This window comes from Protopterus annectens, chromosome 4.part0 (genome assembly GCF_019279795.1).
Source record: "Protopterus annectens isolate FY-2018-M chromosome 4.part0, PAN1.0, whole genome shotgun sequence".
Lineage (NCBI taxonomy): Eukaryota > Metazoa > Chordata > Ceratodontiformes > Protopteridae > Protopterus > Protopterus annectens.
Window position 1 is genome coordinate 1,902,340,263 of NC_056733.1, and position 17,142 is coordinate 1,902,357,404.

The 17,142-nt window shown below is 44.9% G+C and overlaps 1 protein-coding gene across 1 annotated transcript in view; it reads left to right on the forward strand.

Annotated features, from left to right (window-relative positions):
- The window catches only part of CTNNA1 (catenin alpha 1), a gene marked incomplete in the record, with an annotated part of 2,307,982 nt that extends 2,291,397 nt beyond the window's left edge, over positions 1–16,585 (forward strand). The window contains 1 exon segment of the mRNA XM_044069565.1: positions 15,925–16,585. Within this exon segment, the coding sequence (XP_043925500.1) occupies positions 15,925–16,212 (288 nt within the window).
- Positions 16,586–17,142: the final 557 nt, after the last annotated feature.

The following is a 17,142-nucleotide window of genomic DNA, read 5'->3' on the forward strand; positions in this document are numbered from 1 at the left end:
TAGACTCTTCACCAGAATCTCCCACACCAGACACTGATCTTCATGAGGTGACACATTTCCCACAATCTCCTACAGAAGATCTCAAGTTTGGGGGAATTCTTGAACTAATGAGGCATAGAAGAACAAGATGTTGTGGAGGTAATTTCATGGAAAGTGGACAAGATGTTCTGGTCTTCCATGAAGAAGGCCCTGTCTGGAGTAAAGCAACCCTCGATGATGGTATCATAGTGTTGGCCGTCCCCAAAAGGGGAAATCTCAGAGGTCTGTGGTATTCATCCCCTAGCAGAAAACCTGTATCAGTTGAGAAAGTGAGCATATATATCAAGTACTTCCTCCATCAGAAGCTTTAAGCTGTGTAACACAGTTCACAGATCGCAGTGAGAACTAGCAGAGAAAACCCTAGCAGTATTTGGTTACCTTGGAGTGATCTTAAACAGATTGGGTCACAGATGGCTGCTATGACCAGCAAGTATGCTGCTGTCCTTGTAGTTGCTTTACAAGATTGCTAATGGTGCAATAAGGGAAGTTGATACAGGCATATCCACAAGGAGACCGGCCTGGCTCAGGCTTTGTAGCTTTGCAGAGCCAATACCTTGCATGATGAATCTTCCCATTTTTTATTTTATCGGAAGGAGAAGATGCTTAAGAGTGAGTGGGATGGCAGGGAAGACTTAAGACTTTTGGGCACGGATTCACAGCTTCCCAGATATCCATGCTAGAATTGAAAAGGGATCTAAAAACATCTGATTTTTAAGGATTAAGGAAACCACAGTAAGAAATTTCTCCAAAGCTAACTTCATGCGTCTTAAGACAGAAGTAGTGAACTTCAAGACACCCATGCAGATGGACAATACAGTTACAACTGCTGAATCCTACACAAATGCGCTCTATAAGCACCTACATGAGTGCATGGATCGTGCTATCCCAAACAGAACCAAGACGCTATCCTCCAAAAAAAAGGAAATCAATCTGGTGGTCCCCTGCCATAAACAAACTGTACAACAGAAGGAAGAAACTGTTGCAAAAGAGAGTAAAATCCCATGAGTGGAGGAGCTCCCTGGTCAGCCTCAGTAAGAAGCTGAGATCCCTTATAAGATCCTCCAAAGCTAGCTACGAAAATAAAATTGCCACCAATTCCAAGGACAACCACAAAGCATTCTATAGCTATGTCAAGAATCTCAATGGCAACACCCAGATTTGCTCGGAGTTACAGCACAAAGGCATGAAAATTACAGAACCAACTGATATTGCCAACATCCTGGCAGATAGGTTTAGTGCTAACTTTACCCCCCCATCCCCACCCCACCCCACCCCCTAAAGGCACCATATCTATACAAGAAGAATGCAGAGTCCCTGTAATCACAACTACGCAGGTGAAACCTGCAGTCTCTAAAGCCAAAAACACAGCATCCATGGGACCGAACAACATCCCAGGCTGCATTTTACACGAATTTCAGAATTAACTGGCTCCCCACTTAAGCATCATGTTCAATAATAGCCTCGCATCCGGCTTTGTGCCCACTAAATGGCGCACAGCAACAGTTATCCCACTCCACAAAGGGGGGGGGGGCCACCACTGATCCCGGGAACTATAGACCTATTAGCCTGACGAGCCTGGTCTGCAAAGCCATGGAACGTATCATCATGGAACTCATAAACAAAGACATTGGTAACCTCCAAACTCTGGATCCCACCCAGTTCGGGTTTGTGAAAGGCAGATCATGCCTCCTGAACCTGATCGACTTCTTTGAGGCAGTCACCAAAGCCGTAGATGAGGGTGAAGTGTTTCACACAGCCTATCTTGACCTCGCCATGGCTTTCGACACCATCCCCCATTCTGGAATTCTAGCTAAACTCAGTAAACTAGGCATAAATCCCTACGTCACAAGATGGGTTGCCAACTGGCTCACTGACAGAACCCACACTGTAAAAGTTGCAGACTCCAAATCTGACCTCAAACCAGTGACAAGTGGAGTACCACAGGGTTCCGTCCTGGGACCGCTCCTGTTTGATATCTACTTCTCTGAAGTACAGGCTAACACAGAAGACCTCTGGCTAATGAAGTTCACAGATGACTGCAAACTAGGAGCCATAGTCAAGTCCCCAAATGATGTGAACATCCTACAGAAGGGCCTCTCTGAGACAGATGCCTGGTGTCAGAGCCATGGCCTCAAGCTCAATGCCAAAAAGTGCAGTGTCATCCCCTTTGGTAAAAACTCTGTACCCATGAACTACCACATAGGCAGTAATCTACTTAACACCAAATGCGTGATAAGAGACCTTGGGACCCAGGTGGGCAGTAGTCTCTCCTTTGATAGTCACATCGCCACAGTAGTCAGGAAGTCCTTCTACGTGGCACACTTCATCATAAAAGGGTTCTCGTCCAGGAAAAAAGAGGTCATCGTTACCCTCTACTCATCACTCATTAGACCCATTATTGAGTGCAACGCCCCTTTTGGAATGTACCTCACAAGACATCTGCAGCAGCTGGAAAGGCCACAGAAGTACCTCACAAAGAGGATTACTGGACTCAAACAAATGCCCTACACTGACTGCCTCAAAAAACTCCAGCTTTACTCCATAGCATATCGCCTACTCAGAGGTGATCTCGGCCTAACGTATAAAGCTATGTCAAACCCAGGGCTGTTGGACATGCTACACCTAAAGAAATCCCAATCCCTCCGAGCTACATGCTCTAGGGACGTAAACCTTGTCACCACAATAAACAGGACATGCTGGAGGGATAGATTCCTATCCCATAGACTTCCCATACTGTGGAACAGGCTACCCATCTATGTCAAGCAAAGTTCTTCATTAGCACTCTTCAAGAAAAATCTTGGAGTGGATGGGGAATAGGAAATACACCCCGGGATCACTTCTGTGTGTCTGCTGGACAGTGGCACAGGAAAATAACTTTCTTGGGTGGCGTAAGCCAGGGAAACTTGTTGGCTAGGCTTGCATAGGCCCTTGGGCCAATAGCCTAGTACCTACCTATTAACCTATGATTTTATTCCCAGCAGATGCAATAAAAGCAGTGTTTTGACAACTTCCCAATGTACATGAGATTTCTCCAGTGAACACTACCCTAAAGGCAATTTGCAAAATCAGAAGTTCAGTAGCCCTCTTTTAGAAGGTCATCGACCGCATCCCTGAGGCCTGTCCTCTTCCGAAGGGAGGCAGATGTCATGTATCCTGCACCAATCTGTATGGCTGCTCTTTCTGCTGGACAGATGTATTAGAGAATTTATACCCTGTGGCTGTTCTGTTACCTTTCTAGAGATTCCATTCTCTTCAAATCTGCTCCCAGATGTTTCACCCTGACAGGAGGGGTAGCAAAATTAGAAGTACCTAATTTCTTAGAAAAAAATCAAAGTCCCATCAGACCAGATAGATTCCAGTGTTTTACTCCAGATTCTTTTTACTTCTCACAAAAGCACAGGACCTCAGGACATTGCTGGATTTCAACAGCTTAAATCTCTCCTTATGGAAAACAGTTCTTGGTGACCATGGTGTAATAAGTCTGTCCATACTTTTAGGAGGGAGAGTTGATGTGGTCTTTAAACCTCCAGGATGACAGTTTATACCTAAAGATAGCTAAGGGTTCCATGGAGTTTATTCTGTTAGGTGTGGAGAATCCAGTCATCACTTCAGAGCCCTGCCCTTTGGCTTAACAACATCCATAAAGGGTTTTTCACTCTGTGCATGGCAGTGGTCACAGCAACTTGAGGCTGTTGAGAATAAGAATCTTCCCATACATAGACAGTTGGCTGAGAGCTATAACTTCGAGTCACTAGTTTGTGCAAGAAATTGTTTACTTTAGCTGCACACTACTACTCCTGAATTAAGTTATCAGAGCAGTGTCACAGGTGGAGCTTTCAGAGATACTGTCATTAATAGGACACCAGCCTTCCAGTAGAAAGAAATCCTCCATATCTAGCTTTTGTCTGATTTTTGTATCATCTCCATCCATGGTCCTCGTATTGTGAGCACTAGGACTCATGGCAGCAGAAATCCTTTTGATGCCCTGTGTAAGATCTTACAGGAGGGTGTTACATTGGAGTCTGAGGAGATTTTCTTCGTGTTTCACTGTTGCAGTCATCACATTTGGGTTATCTGCCTGCAGGTAGTCCTCAGCCGGCCTGAATACCAGAGTCTTCAGATTTCTGCTTCGGATGCTGTCACTTCTTCCATGATGTCAGGTCGTCAGGGGTATAAAACATGCAGCCAACACCATTACATCAGTCTTTCTTAACGTGCGCTGCCCGAAGAAGAAACAGTTCGCAAGTGCCGGTCAGCCAACTCCTGAAATTTTTGTTTTCGAGTTTCAGACCTGAAGTCTTCCATTGGGGATCCTTTTTTCTTGCTCTAACCGATGTCAGAAAAAATTAACAATTGTCTTGCCTGTGGAAAGCAAATACCTCATAGAGAGTGTCATTCTTACTGCGTCACCTGTTTAGGCCCAGACCATGATGTCCCTCGCAGTCTGTTTTGTGCTTTGTTCAACACCCGAACTATTCGTCATCGGGGTATTTTTGTAGCTAAATTCTTTTGTTCTTGATTTCTGTACTCCGAAATGGCTTCGTTAAGCCATCCGACTACTGATCTTCCGAAAAAATGTAAGGATAAAGACAGAGACCGCATAGGTCCAAAACCGCCGCCGACGCTTCTGTTAAGCTAGTCGCCAGTCCGCCGGTACTCGGTGAGGCACTTTCGCAGGCCTCTACTGAGACCCATTCGGAGTCCAGTATGCTGCAAGATGCATATTTGTCTATGGAACCTGTGGATGTCTCTACCTTGGATGGGTCCTGAGCCGCTGTGCAGGCACTGGCTTCTGAGGGTATATTCAGGCCTACCAATTTTCATATTAAACAGACTTCATTTCAGGCTAAGAATACCGAATTACTCTGGCCTAAAGCTCGCACTACACCTAGAAAACTGACAACCAAAGCACATTCTCGGGTCCATATGCCTCAAAAACAAATGATTAGAATGGCTGAAGACCTTATTACATTAATTAGGGGAAGCCAGCCTTCCCCCTCTAAGAGACCTACAACTGACTTTCTCTCTGACTCTTCTGATCAGGAATCTGATATCTCTGTTCCTTTTGACTACCAAGATTTACCCTTATCTACTTATGAGGATTCTGATGCAGAGGATTCCATTCCCTCTGCTTCCAGAAGATTTTTCTTTTGGTGAAACCTTGCATACACTTAGGGAGCATTTCCACTGGGAAGGCCAGGACTATTCTCAGTCCAAAAGAGACTTGGGGAATTTTTACACCTGCCTCAACACAGACCTCTAGCTATCCCTCCTGTTCTGCAGATTGTGGATGATGTTTTCTTGGATTCCAGCCTTACCCCAGACACACTGCCTCCAGCTCCCAGGAAACCTGACAGGTACTACAGCGTACCTGACTCTCAAATTCCTCTTCAAGAATCCTACTGCGGGTCCAGAGACCATTTCCCAAAGACCAAAAGGCATTAAGTCTACTACTTCCAAAAATCCTACCCCTTCTGATAGGGACTCTAGAGCTTTAGACAGATGGGGTAAGAAGGTATACACTTCTGCTACTTTGGCCATTAGAGCTTTAAATTGCCACTTTCATATGTTTAAGTATCAGCAGCATATTATGGAACAGAAAATTATGTTGATTCCTGACTCTGCTGAACACAAAGATTTACAAGAGTTAATGCATTTGGTAAACATGCTTTGCAATGTGGTTTTGATGCTTTAGAAGCATCTTGCAGGGCTGCTGTCCCTGGGTCTGTACTTAGAAGGCATGCATGGTTTAAGGAACAAAACTTGCCAGATCATGTTGAAGCTAAGTTACTGGATGCACCCTTAAACCAAGAGCACCTTTTTGGCAACAAAGCAGAAGTTGTTCTTAAAAAGATGGAAGAAAAAGCTAAATCTATGCAAACTGTCAAAGACTTCTTACAGGTACAGCCACCTAGATTCATTAGGCATTGGCCTTCAAAAAACTGGATGTCCTTCAAGGATGCATCTGCAGTCATCACATATGGGTTGTCCTGCCTCAGGCAGCCCTTCGGTCGGCCGGATTCCAAAGTCTGGGTCCGGCGTCGGCTGATGTCGCGCTTTCCCCAACGTCAGAGCACCTGGGGTATAAAAGCGTCAGCCGATGCCATCTTCCCCAGTCTTTCTTACCGCATGGTGCCCGAAGCAGAAGCAGTTCGCAAGTGCCGGTCGGCCAGCTAGCTCCTGTAATTCAGCTACCGAAGACTTCAAAAGCTAAGTACCCCGTTGGGGACTCTATTTCTTGCCTCAGCCGATGTCAGATAAAGTTAATAATTGCTTAACTTGTGGGAAACAAATACCTCATAAGGATTTCCACTCTTACTGCCTCCCCTGCCTAGGTCCAGACCACGACGTCTCGGCCTGTTCAGCCTGTGTTTCCTTCAACCGACGCACTCTTAGACGTCAGGCGGAGTTTGCAGAGGAATTTTTTGGGGCTAGTTTTTCGTACAATATGCCGTCGGAGACTCCGACTTCACCTTTAACAAAGAAACGGAAGGACAAGGACCGACACACGTGGGCCGCGGTTTCGGCTGAAACCACAGCCAGGCCTACCGCGAGTGTCTCGGGCTCGGCTGAAACCGAGTCCTTGGTACTTCCGACCCCCAAAACCGCTTAACTGACAACCTCGGCCCCGGAGGCCCCTGCTGAGTCGGTTATTGAATTTCCTTCTGAAACTGGTGTCTTGGAAACTTCCGACACCATTCCTCTAGACAAAACTACACCAGCACGTGGTGCAGCCAGGCCTCCTGCATCCATGTCCATAAAGGCATTCACCAGGGCTAAAGCTGCTAAACACACAAAAGCTATGCCTCCCAGGGTTATTCCTCAGGGACCCACTACAAGTTCACAGATTCTAACTTTAGCAGAGGACCTTATTTCCTTAATTAGGGGCTCTCAACCCCATCCGGACAGGGGCTCTCAACCTCCTCTAGACGAAAGGCCCAGGGTTGAGCCCTCTGATCCCCACTCCTCAGAGGAGGCCTCTGATGGCTCTGCTCTCTCGGACTACCAGGAGGAGGTTTTTTCGGCCTACGAGGATTCTGATGCAGAGGAATCTATCCCCTCGGCCTCCCCTCCTGAAGAACTGTCCTTTGGGGAGACCCTTCACTCTGAGAGAGCATTTCAAATGGCAGGGCCAGGAATTCTCTGATTCCAGGAAAAGATTAAGAACTTTTCTGCATTTACCTCAGCATAGACCTTTGGCTATTCCTCCTGTTTTGAATGTTATTGATGATGTGTACTCTGAGTCTAGCATAACCCCTGACACTCTTCCTCCGGCCCCTGTCAAACCCGATAGGTACTACAGGGTCCCGGACTCGCATCATTTTCTTTACAAGGCCCACTCTGCTGATCCAGAAACTATTTCCCAGGGCCCTAAAGGGGTTGCAGCTGCCACTACAAAAAAATCCACTCCCCTCTGAAAGGGAGTCCAGGGCTTTAGAGAGATGGGGTAAAAAAGTGTATACTTCTGCTACTCTTTCTATGAGGGCTTTAAATTGTCAATTTCATATGATACAGTACCAAGAGTATTTGTTAGAGGAATTGCATAAGAAACTGTCTTCACCTGAACCCCTAGATCACAAATCTCTTCAGGATCTGGTACATAACTCCCAGCAGGTTAGCAACCATTTTTTGCAGTGTGGTTATGATGCATTGGAAGCTTCATGTAGGTCAGCTATGACAGGTGCAGTCATACGTAGGCATGCTTGGCTGAAGGAACAATCTCTGCCAGACCATGTTAAAGCTAAGCTTCTGGATGCTCCACTGGAGACGCAAAAGTTATTTGGCTCCACTGCTCAGGAGGTCTTAAAGAAATTTGAGGAAAAGGCAAAATCTGTACAAACAGTTAAAGATTTTCTACAAGTTCAACCACCAAGATTCAGCAGAAATTGGCCTACCAAGAATTGGTCCTTTCCGGACACAGAAAGATTTCAGAGAGGCAAGAACAGGCGTGCCAGAGGTAGAGGGCAAGCTAGAGGCTCCTACAGAGGATGTCAATGGCAGCCTCCCAACCAAGAGAGGTGTAGTGCAGGACCTACAACTGCTGCACAAGGACAGACTCAATGACTTTGCTTTGACTCCGCCAACCAGGGCTCAATTAGAAGCACCTTTGGGCAGAAAGCTTTCTTTATTCTCAGAAAATTGACACAGTATTACAAGAGACAAATGGACACTGCAAATAGACAAAGGATACAGGTTCCATTTTCACACATTGCCAAAAAGAAAAGGCATGCCAGACCTGCCACCAAATCAAAGGGCAGAGGCTTTGAAACAAATCTCCAACTTAATGCAAATGAAAGCTATAGAAAAGGTTCCTCTTTCAGAACAAGGCCAAGGATTTTATTCCAGACTATTCCTTGTTCCAAGAAAAGAAAATCAATGGAGACCTATACTCGACTTGTCCGCACTGAATACTTATCTCATTGTGCCAAAATTCAAAATGCTGACTTTACAGCAACTCCTTCCCATGCTGGGCAAGGGGTCTTGGCTGGTGACTCTAGACCTCAAGGAGGCATACCTGCATGTCCCTATCAGACAAAGTTGCAGAAGACACCTCAGATTTCTTGCAGGTTCAGAGCATTATCAATTCTCAGCATTGCCCTTTGGCTTATCTACTGCGCCCAGAGTATTCACGAAATGCCTGGCATCAGTAATTACACACTGCAGACTTCAGGGGATTCAAATATACCCATATCTGGACGACTGCCTTATACAAGCGGACAGACAGCAAACTTTGGTAAAGGACTTGAGTTATGCCATCCACCTACTGCAGGCCTTGGGATATACAGTCAACATTCACAAATCAAGACTTGTTCCATCCCAAAGAATAACTTTTCTGGGTGCAGATCTAGACACAACCACCCAAATGGCTTTTCTCACAGAAGAAAAACAAAGACAACTACCGGATTACTTCAAGAATCTGACAAGACAAACTCAGCTGACTGCAAGGAAAATTCTGCAGGCCCTGGGTTACATGGCATCTTGCATTCTTCTGATTCCACAAGCAAGGCTGCATGAGGAAACTACAATGGTACCTAAGGAGTTTATGGACTCAGCACAGTCACAGCTTAGAAACTTTGATCCCACTCATTCCATGCCTCCAAAAGGAATTTCTGTGGTGGGCTCAAGCATGCCAGTCAAACAGGGGTCTGCCCTTCAGCAAACCAATAGCCAGCCAAACCATTACAACGAACGCTTCAGACAACGGTTGGGGAGCACACATGGAGGGCAGATGTATTCAAGGACTATGGTCACAAAGGGAGCTACGCATGCACATAAACCAAAAGGAAATGCTGGCAGTGATACATGCAATAGAGGCCTTCAAACTCTTTCTGCATCAAGGCCACCTGCTAATAAGGACAGACAACACCACAGTTATGTGGTACATAAACAAGCAAGGAGGCACCCATTCCTACACTCTTTGCAGACTGGCAATGACTTTATGGGAACTTTCCTTGAAACTCAATATAGAGCTGCAATCCCAGTTTGTGCCAGGAAAAGACAATATACTGGCAGACAGCTTAAGCAGAAATATCATGGATGCACACGAATGGATGCTGCACCCAGACATCTTCCTACAGATAACACTATCATGGGGAAGGTCGGACATGGATCTTTTTGCCTCCCCCCACAATCATCAGCTGAAGAAATTCTGCTCGAGGACATACCACCCACAAGCATGGAAAGTGGACGCCCTCTCTTTCAGCTGGAGAACTCTAACAGTGTATGCATTTCCAACTCTTCCATTATTGACCTAGGTGTTACTGAAGATCAGGACAGAGCAGCCAAAAGTGATTCTGATAGCTCCTGACTGGCCAAGACAGCACTGGTACCCACTGTTAAAGAGCATGTCATGCACGAAACCATGGCCTCTTCCTCAATGGCCACTTCTCCTGACACAGCACAATTACAAAACTCTGCATTCCAACCAGAAAACCTTGCAACTAACAGCCTGGAAAATACCTTGACTCCTCCTCAGGATAAGCTATCCAAGAGAGTGAAGGATATAATCATGGAAGCTCGCAGACCTTCCACAAGAAAGGCATATTCAGCAAAATGGAAAAGATTTCACACTTGGAGCACCACAAAGGGTCAAGATGTGACAGTGATGAACGTGGCACATATCCTGGAATACTTGGCGGAAATGCTCCACAATGGCCTGTCTTACTCTTCCATTAAAATTCATGCTTTAGCAATTTCAGCAGAGTACAATACTGACCCACCTGTCTTTTCTCATCCTCTCCTAAGACAGTTTCTAAGAGGAATTAAAAACATCAATCCTCCAAGGAAACCTCCAGTGCCTACTTGGGATCTTAACTTCGTGTTGGAAAAACTAACTCTGCCTCCCTTTGAACCAGCAGCATCTGCGGAACTACAGTTCCTGTCTTGGAAGACTGCCTTCCTTCTGGCCATAACCTCAGCAAGAAGAGTATCTGAGTTACAGGCCCTCATGGCAGTACAGCCATTTCTTATTTTTCATCAGGACAGAGTCTCATTGAGAACCAATCCTTCATTTATGCCAAAGGTGGTATCCAGGGTCTCATTAAACCAAGCTATTCACCTGCCTACCTTCTTCCCAAATCCACAAAACAAAGGGAGAAACTTCTGCACACCCTGGACATACACAGACAGTTGCTACTACTTGGACAGAACTAAAAGCTACAGAAAAACTGACCAGCTGTTGGTAGCATATGCTGCTGGTGCACAAGGAAAAGCAATTTCCAAACAGACAATTTCAAAATGGATAGGGAATTGCATTCGTTTTTGTTATTTCTTTCATGGAAAAACTGTGCCAGCTAACATTAGACCTCATTCCACCAGAGCCACAGCCACCTCCACAGCCTTCTTAACAGAGGTGGCTACCAAGGACATTCTAGAAGCTGCTACATGGAGCTCCGTGCATACATTTTCCAAGCATTACAATTTACCTTTATATTCCAGATCCAGAGCAGGCTTTGCTACGGCAGTCCTGCAGGGTATTTTAGCTACACCATCCTTTACATAGATCCTCCACCCCCAGATTGGCTATGGTATTCTACCCATATGTGATGACTGCAGATGCATCCTTGAAGGACATAGTACAGTTTTGTACCTACCATAAATGTAGATGTCCGATAGGTATGCATCTGCAGTCAGGTTTACCCTCCCTCCTTTCCCCTCTGTGGTATTTCTTGGGTACTTATCTCTCTTATAGCTAGCTGGGGTTATCTATTATGGTGTATTTGTTTTATATTACTGTGCATGTTTGGAATTTTTTGCATTTCTCCAAATTTAGCCTTCCTTAGAGGGCACCTGGGGCAAGAAAAACTGAGGAAGATGGCGTCGGCTGACGCTTTTATATGCCAGGCGCTCTGACGTCGGGGAAAGGGCGACATCAGCCGACGCCGGACCCAGACTTTGGAATCCGGCCGACCGAAGGGCTGCCTGAGGCAGGACAACCCATATGTGATGACTGCAGATGCATACCTATCGGACATCTACATTTATGGTAGGTACAAAACTGTACTTTCTTTCCAGTCCCTCACAGGCCTTCTCAGCCTAAACCCAGGGGAAACAGACCACCAAGATTACAGTCTCTGGGTATGCAGAGATCTAAACAATGGAACGCTTCCACCTCAAAGCTAGGGAGTGTTAAGCCACCCACCCCTTATCAAAAAAAGTTCACAATGACTTTCCAGTTATCCTTCCCAGCCATGCCCAAGTACTTGCGCCCCTAGGAGGAAAACTTGCCCTTCATGCAAAAAAATGGAGGTTCATTACTCAGGACCAATGGGTTGTAAACAGTGTCCCAGTGATATAGATTCTACTTCCACTTACTGCCAACACCAAGCAGGTTGACAGACCTCCCTTCAAACCAGACCAGTGGGTAGAGGCTCAAAAGCAAGTACTTTTCCTTCTCCATATAAGGGCTCTTTAACCTGTCCCAGTAGAACAAAGGGGACAGGGTTTGTACTCCTGACTGTTCCTGGTGCTCAGAAAAGAGAGCTCTTGGTGCCCTGTCCTGGATCTAACAATTCTCAACACCTTTCTGGTGGTTCCAAAATTCAAAATGCTTACACTGCAACAGCTTCTTCCTATGCTAGACAAGGATGCCTGGTTAGTCACCCTAGACTTGAAAGAAGCTTATCTGCACATCCCCATAAGGGAGTCTTGCAGAAAATATCTATGTTTCAGGGCAGGCTCCTTGCACTATCAGTTCTCTACACTTCCCTTTGGCTTATCTACTGCGCCCAGAGTATTCACAAAATACCTGGTTCCCGTCATTGCTTACTGTTGGCAGAGAAATATTCAAATCTACCCATACTTGGACGATTGCCTGATTTGGGCGGACAGTCAGGATTTGCTACTTCAGCACCTGGCATTTATAAAAAGACTTCTAACTTCACTGGAATACACCTTCAACGAAAATAAATCACAACTGGCACCCAGCCAACAAATTGTATTCCTGGGAGCAAGCTTGAACACAATTTCCCAGATGGCATTCCCCACTGCAGAAAAGCAGGTCCATTTGACAAACTATTTCTGACTAATCGCCAACAAATCCCAGCTGTCTGCAAGATAAATACAGCAAGCCCTGGGGTTCATGGCCTCATGCATTCTGCTAATTCCATATGCAAGACTGCATATGAGGAAACTTCAATGGTATTTAAAACATTTCTTGTGTCAACATTCCCAGGACCTGGAAACAGTGATTCCTATCATACCTTGTCTAAATGCAGAGTTCCTTTGGTGGGTAGAAGCATGCAACCACAACAAGGGATTTCCTTTCACTAAACCCCTCGCCACCCAAACCCTGACAACAGACATATCAGACTGTGCATGGGGGGCTCACATGGCAGGCAAATGCATTCAAGGCAGATGGAGCCCAGAACAAATTCCCCTGCATATCAATCAAAAAGAGATGCTAGCTGTACAAAATGCTCTGACGGTCTTCAAATACTTTATCCTTCCAGGACAGCTCCTGATAGACACCACAGTTATGTGGTACATAAACAAGCGGGGGGGGGGGACTCATTCTTACCCACTCTGCACGTTAGCAATGGCTCTGTGGAACACAGCCTTGAGCTTCCGAGTGCACCTGCAAGCTCAATTCCTTCCAGGCAAGCAAAATTCACTGGCAGACTTGAGCAGAAATCTTCTGGACTCTCACGAGTGGAAACTGGAACCCATCTCATTCAAGCTTCTAACCCAGAGGTGGGGAGCACCTGAGGTGGACCTTTTTGCCTCCCCCCAAAACCACCAATTGAACAAATTTTGTACCAGGAACCCTCACAGAAGAGCCTGGAGAGTGGACACACTATCATTTACTTGGGGAAACCTCTCAATTTATGCCTTCCCTCCTCTCAAATGTACTACTCAAGATCAAACAGGGCACGCTAGCACTGGTACCCACTCCTACGCAGTCTGATAGCAGTGCTACCCTGGCACTTACATCAGATATCTTCCCTGCTGTCTCAGCAGGAGGGACAGATTTTGCATCCACAGCTGCAAACCCTAAACCTTGCAGCCTGGCTTATCCCCTGAGTACACCACCAGCATCCCTCAGCAAACAGGTACTGGACGTCATCCATGAGGCCAGAAGGTCTAGTACTAGGAAAGCCGATGCTGAAAAGTAGAAAAGATATTGTTCTTGGAGTCAGTCTCAAGGAAAGGACGCAGCTGTGCCCACCTTACCTCAAATCCTTGATTACTTAGAGCTCCTCCACAGAGGCCTATCCTTCTCATCCATTAAGATTCATGTCTCTGCCATCTCAGCTCATTATAATACTGAGCCACCTCTCTTTTCTCACCCACTCATCAAACAGTTCCTGGGACCTTAACTTTGTACTGGAGAAGCTCACACTTCCCTCTTTTGAACCTGCTGCTTCAACATATTTAAAATTCCTCTCTCGGAAAACAGCCTTACTTCTAGCAATTACTTCAGCAAGAAGTGTGTCTGAGTTACAGGCACTAATGGCGGTGGAGCCCTTCATCATTTTCCATGCTGACAGGGTTTCCCTCTGGGCTAACCCATCCTTTATGCCCAAGGTGGTATCCAGTGTGGCTTTAAACTAATCCATCCATTTGCCAACCTTTTTCCCCTAATCCTCAGAATAAAGGGGAAAGGATCCTGCACTCCCTGGACGTGCACAGACATCTCAGGTTCTACCTTGACAGGACTAAGCCTTTCAGAAAATCTGATCAGCTGCTAGTCAGCTTTGCTACAGGGGCAGAGGGCAAGGCCATTTTGAAGCAAACCATTTCCAAATGGATACAACACTGCATCCATTTCTGCTACAAGCACCATGGAAAACCTATCCCTCAGGGGATCAGAACTAATTCCACTGGAGCTACTTCAACCTCTACAGCATTTCTCAGGGGAGTTCCTACCAGGGACATCCTAGAAGCTGCAACCTGGAGTTCTGTACACCTTCACCAAGCATTACCACTTACCTATTTTTTTGTAAATCCAGAGCTGGATTTGCTACAGCAGTCTTACAAGGCCTGCTAGCTGGCCCTAACACTTCTTGACTGCCTCCACCCATCTTCAGCTTTGGGAATCAACCCAGGTGTGATGACTGCAACAGTGAAAGACGAAGGACATAGTACAGTTGTGTACAATTACGATAAATGTAGATGTTCAAGTGTATTCACTGTTGCAGTCCTGGTTTCCCTCCCTCCAGCCCCCCTGGCTTTCTCCATCCTTTCTACCTATCCTCTTTATGGCCATTTTTATGGCAGAGGTATTTACTTTTTACTGGAGGTGTTCCACACCATGTAATAGCTTCCTATTTTGGGGGCTCTGACATCTGGGGCAAGAAAAACTGATGTAATGGCATTGGCTGCATGTTTTATACCCCCTGACGACCTGACATCATGGAAGAGGACTACAGCATCTGACGCAGAATCCCCAAGACTCTGGTATTCGGGCTGACTGAGGGCTACCTTCAGGCAGATAACCCAAGTGTGATGACTGCAGCAGTGAATACACTCGAACATCTACATTTATGGTAAGTGTACACAACTGTACTTTCTGTAGGTAGTGTATGCTATTAACTCTCCTGACAAAAAAATATAATTAGCCACAATTGCAAGGTTAAAAAAAAAAAAAAAAGTGCATCTCCTTGAGCAGGTGCAGTGTTTAATCAACCACTGTTGAATTAAATGAGAAATAGATTTAGACAGTGACACTTATCTAGGCATCTGATGTCATTGCTTTTGCCGCACGGTAAGAAGTTGCAGCTTGGTTAGCTGTGACCTCTCTCTGTGTATGGTGGGGAGAAGTGGGTGATGGCATGTTAAGTAGCATGCGGTCTCTTCTGTGTTCACTCAGTTTTGTATAATCTATGTAGTACATTAACTGTAGTAACAAAATCCTAACTTAGTCATAGTTTGGATTTTTTATTTAAATATGGGAAAACAGAGTTAACGTCTAGATGAGACCCTTCTGGTTGTATCCGTATAAGATGGCTGTTTTGGGTTAAGCGGTATTTTAATTACTGAACTTCTGACTACAGTTTGAAGAGTCTTTGCCATTTGGACTTTGTGTCCTTTTGTATACTTGGACGTCTGCATCATTGTCTTCCATCTCCTTTATTGCCCTAAACTGAAGGGGTAAATTCCGTTCCTTTTCACTTCCTTTAAGTAATGTTGTTTATATGAGAAATTGTAGACAAGACTAGAGGGAGAATGAGTGTGGGTCAATATCCTTCTGATTGCAGTCTGAAGGTATGGAGTTATTGTAAGATTATTTTTGTAATAAAGCCTCTCAAGGTTAAAAATGTTTATCTTCAGTCCTTCCTCATAGTTAGTTATTTGCACATTACTGAAAAACAATCCCAGTAAGTATTTTTATCTGCTTTATTATCTTACCAATATGTGCTGTTAATGGTGGTTTTTGATTTCCAGGTGGATAGTGCCATGTCTTTGATCCAAGCTGCCAAGAACTTGATGAATGCTGTTGTACAAACTGTGAAATACTCGTATACAGCTTCCACAAAGTACCAGAAGTCCCAGGGAATGGCTTCTCTCAACCTTCCTGCTGTGTCCTGGAAGATGAAGGCTCCTGAAAAGAAACCATTGATCAAGAGAGAGAAACAGGATGAAACCCAAACCAAAATCAAAAGGGCATCACAAAAGAAGCATGTTAACCCAGTGCAGGCCCTTAGTGAGTTTAAGGCCATGGAGAGCATTTAAAGCAGTAGAAAATGGTTTTCTGGCAGATGTTTACATTTGGTTTTACTTAGAAGGCATTTCTGTTCTTTCCTGTCCACATAAACATTGTACACAATTTAGAAGCAAACTTGTGAGCATTCTTCCCGCCATCTTCGTAAGGGTCTGCTTTCATTAGCACACTTAGAATGCTGCAGTCTACTGCCTGTTTTGGACCATAAGGGGTTGGGGGGCTTAGTTTGACTGCATGCTACTGTTGCGCTTCTAAGAATAGCTTTTATACCATCAAATGCTATGTACTTTGGAGAATTTGAAAAACTAAGTGAATGCTGTAACTGGATTATGGGTTTTTTCTTTTTGTTTTTTTTTTTTTTTTTAACCTTTTTAGCTCTTCCAATAGAGATACTTTGACCCAGGATTAATTTGTACTACGTAAACTTAAAACTACAGATTCAGCATATTGTTGAATAGTTCGAACTCCAGTTTCTGATCACTGTATGTTTGAGGAAAAGCACAGCATCTGGTTAGAGAACTCTAGGGAGGCACTCACACAAACATTGAGGAAAATTGCAAGCAAGGAGTTGTAAAGATTCAGAATATTTTTTGGGGGGTGATGTGGAAGGGCATATGAAACTAGATTATTAATTATTGCTATCTGTGGACTTCTCTGCTCCTGTGGGGGTGGAATTGAACTGCTAACTTACAGTAGAATTGTGTTGAGTCTGAGTGCAAGAAGTCTGTGGTAGTAATCTGTGGTTCTCTTCTTAATGTGCAAGAATCGGACTTCCAACACTATCCATCTACTGTATTGTTAGGATGTTACTCTCACTGTAGGATCCTACCTTCCATAAGTGCAGTGAGAACAAGATCTATCTGCAGAGCAGCGGGTTAACAGAGTACCCCAGCCACATCCCCTTTCTTATTTTTAAAAACATTTGAATAAATTTTTATTTA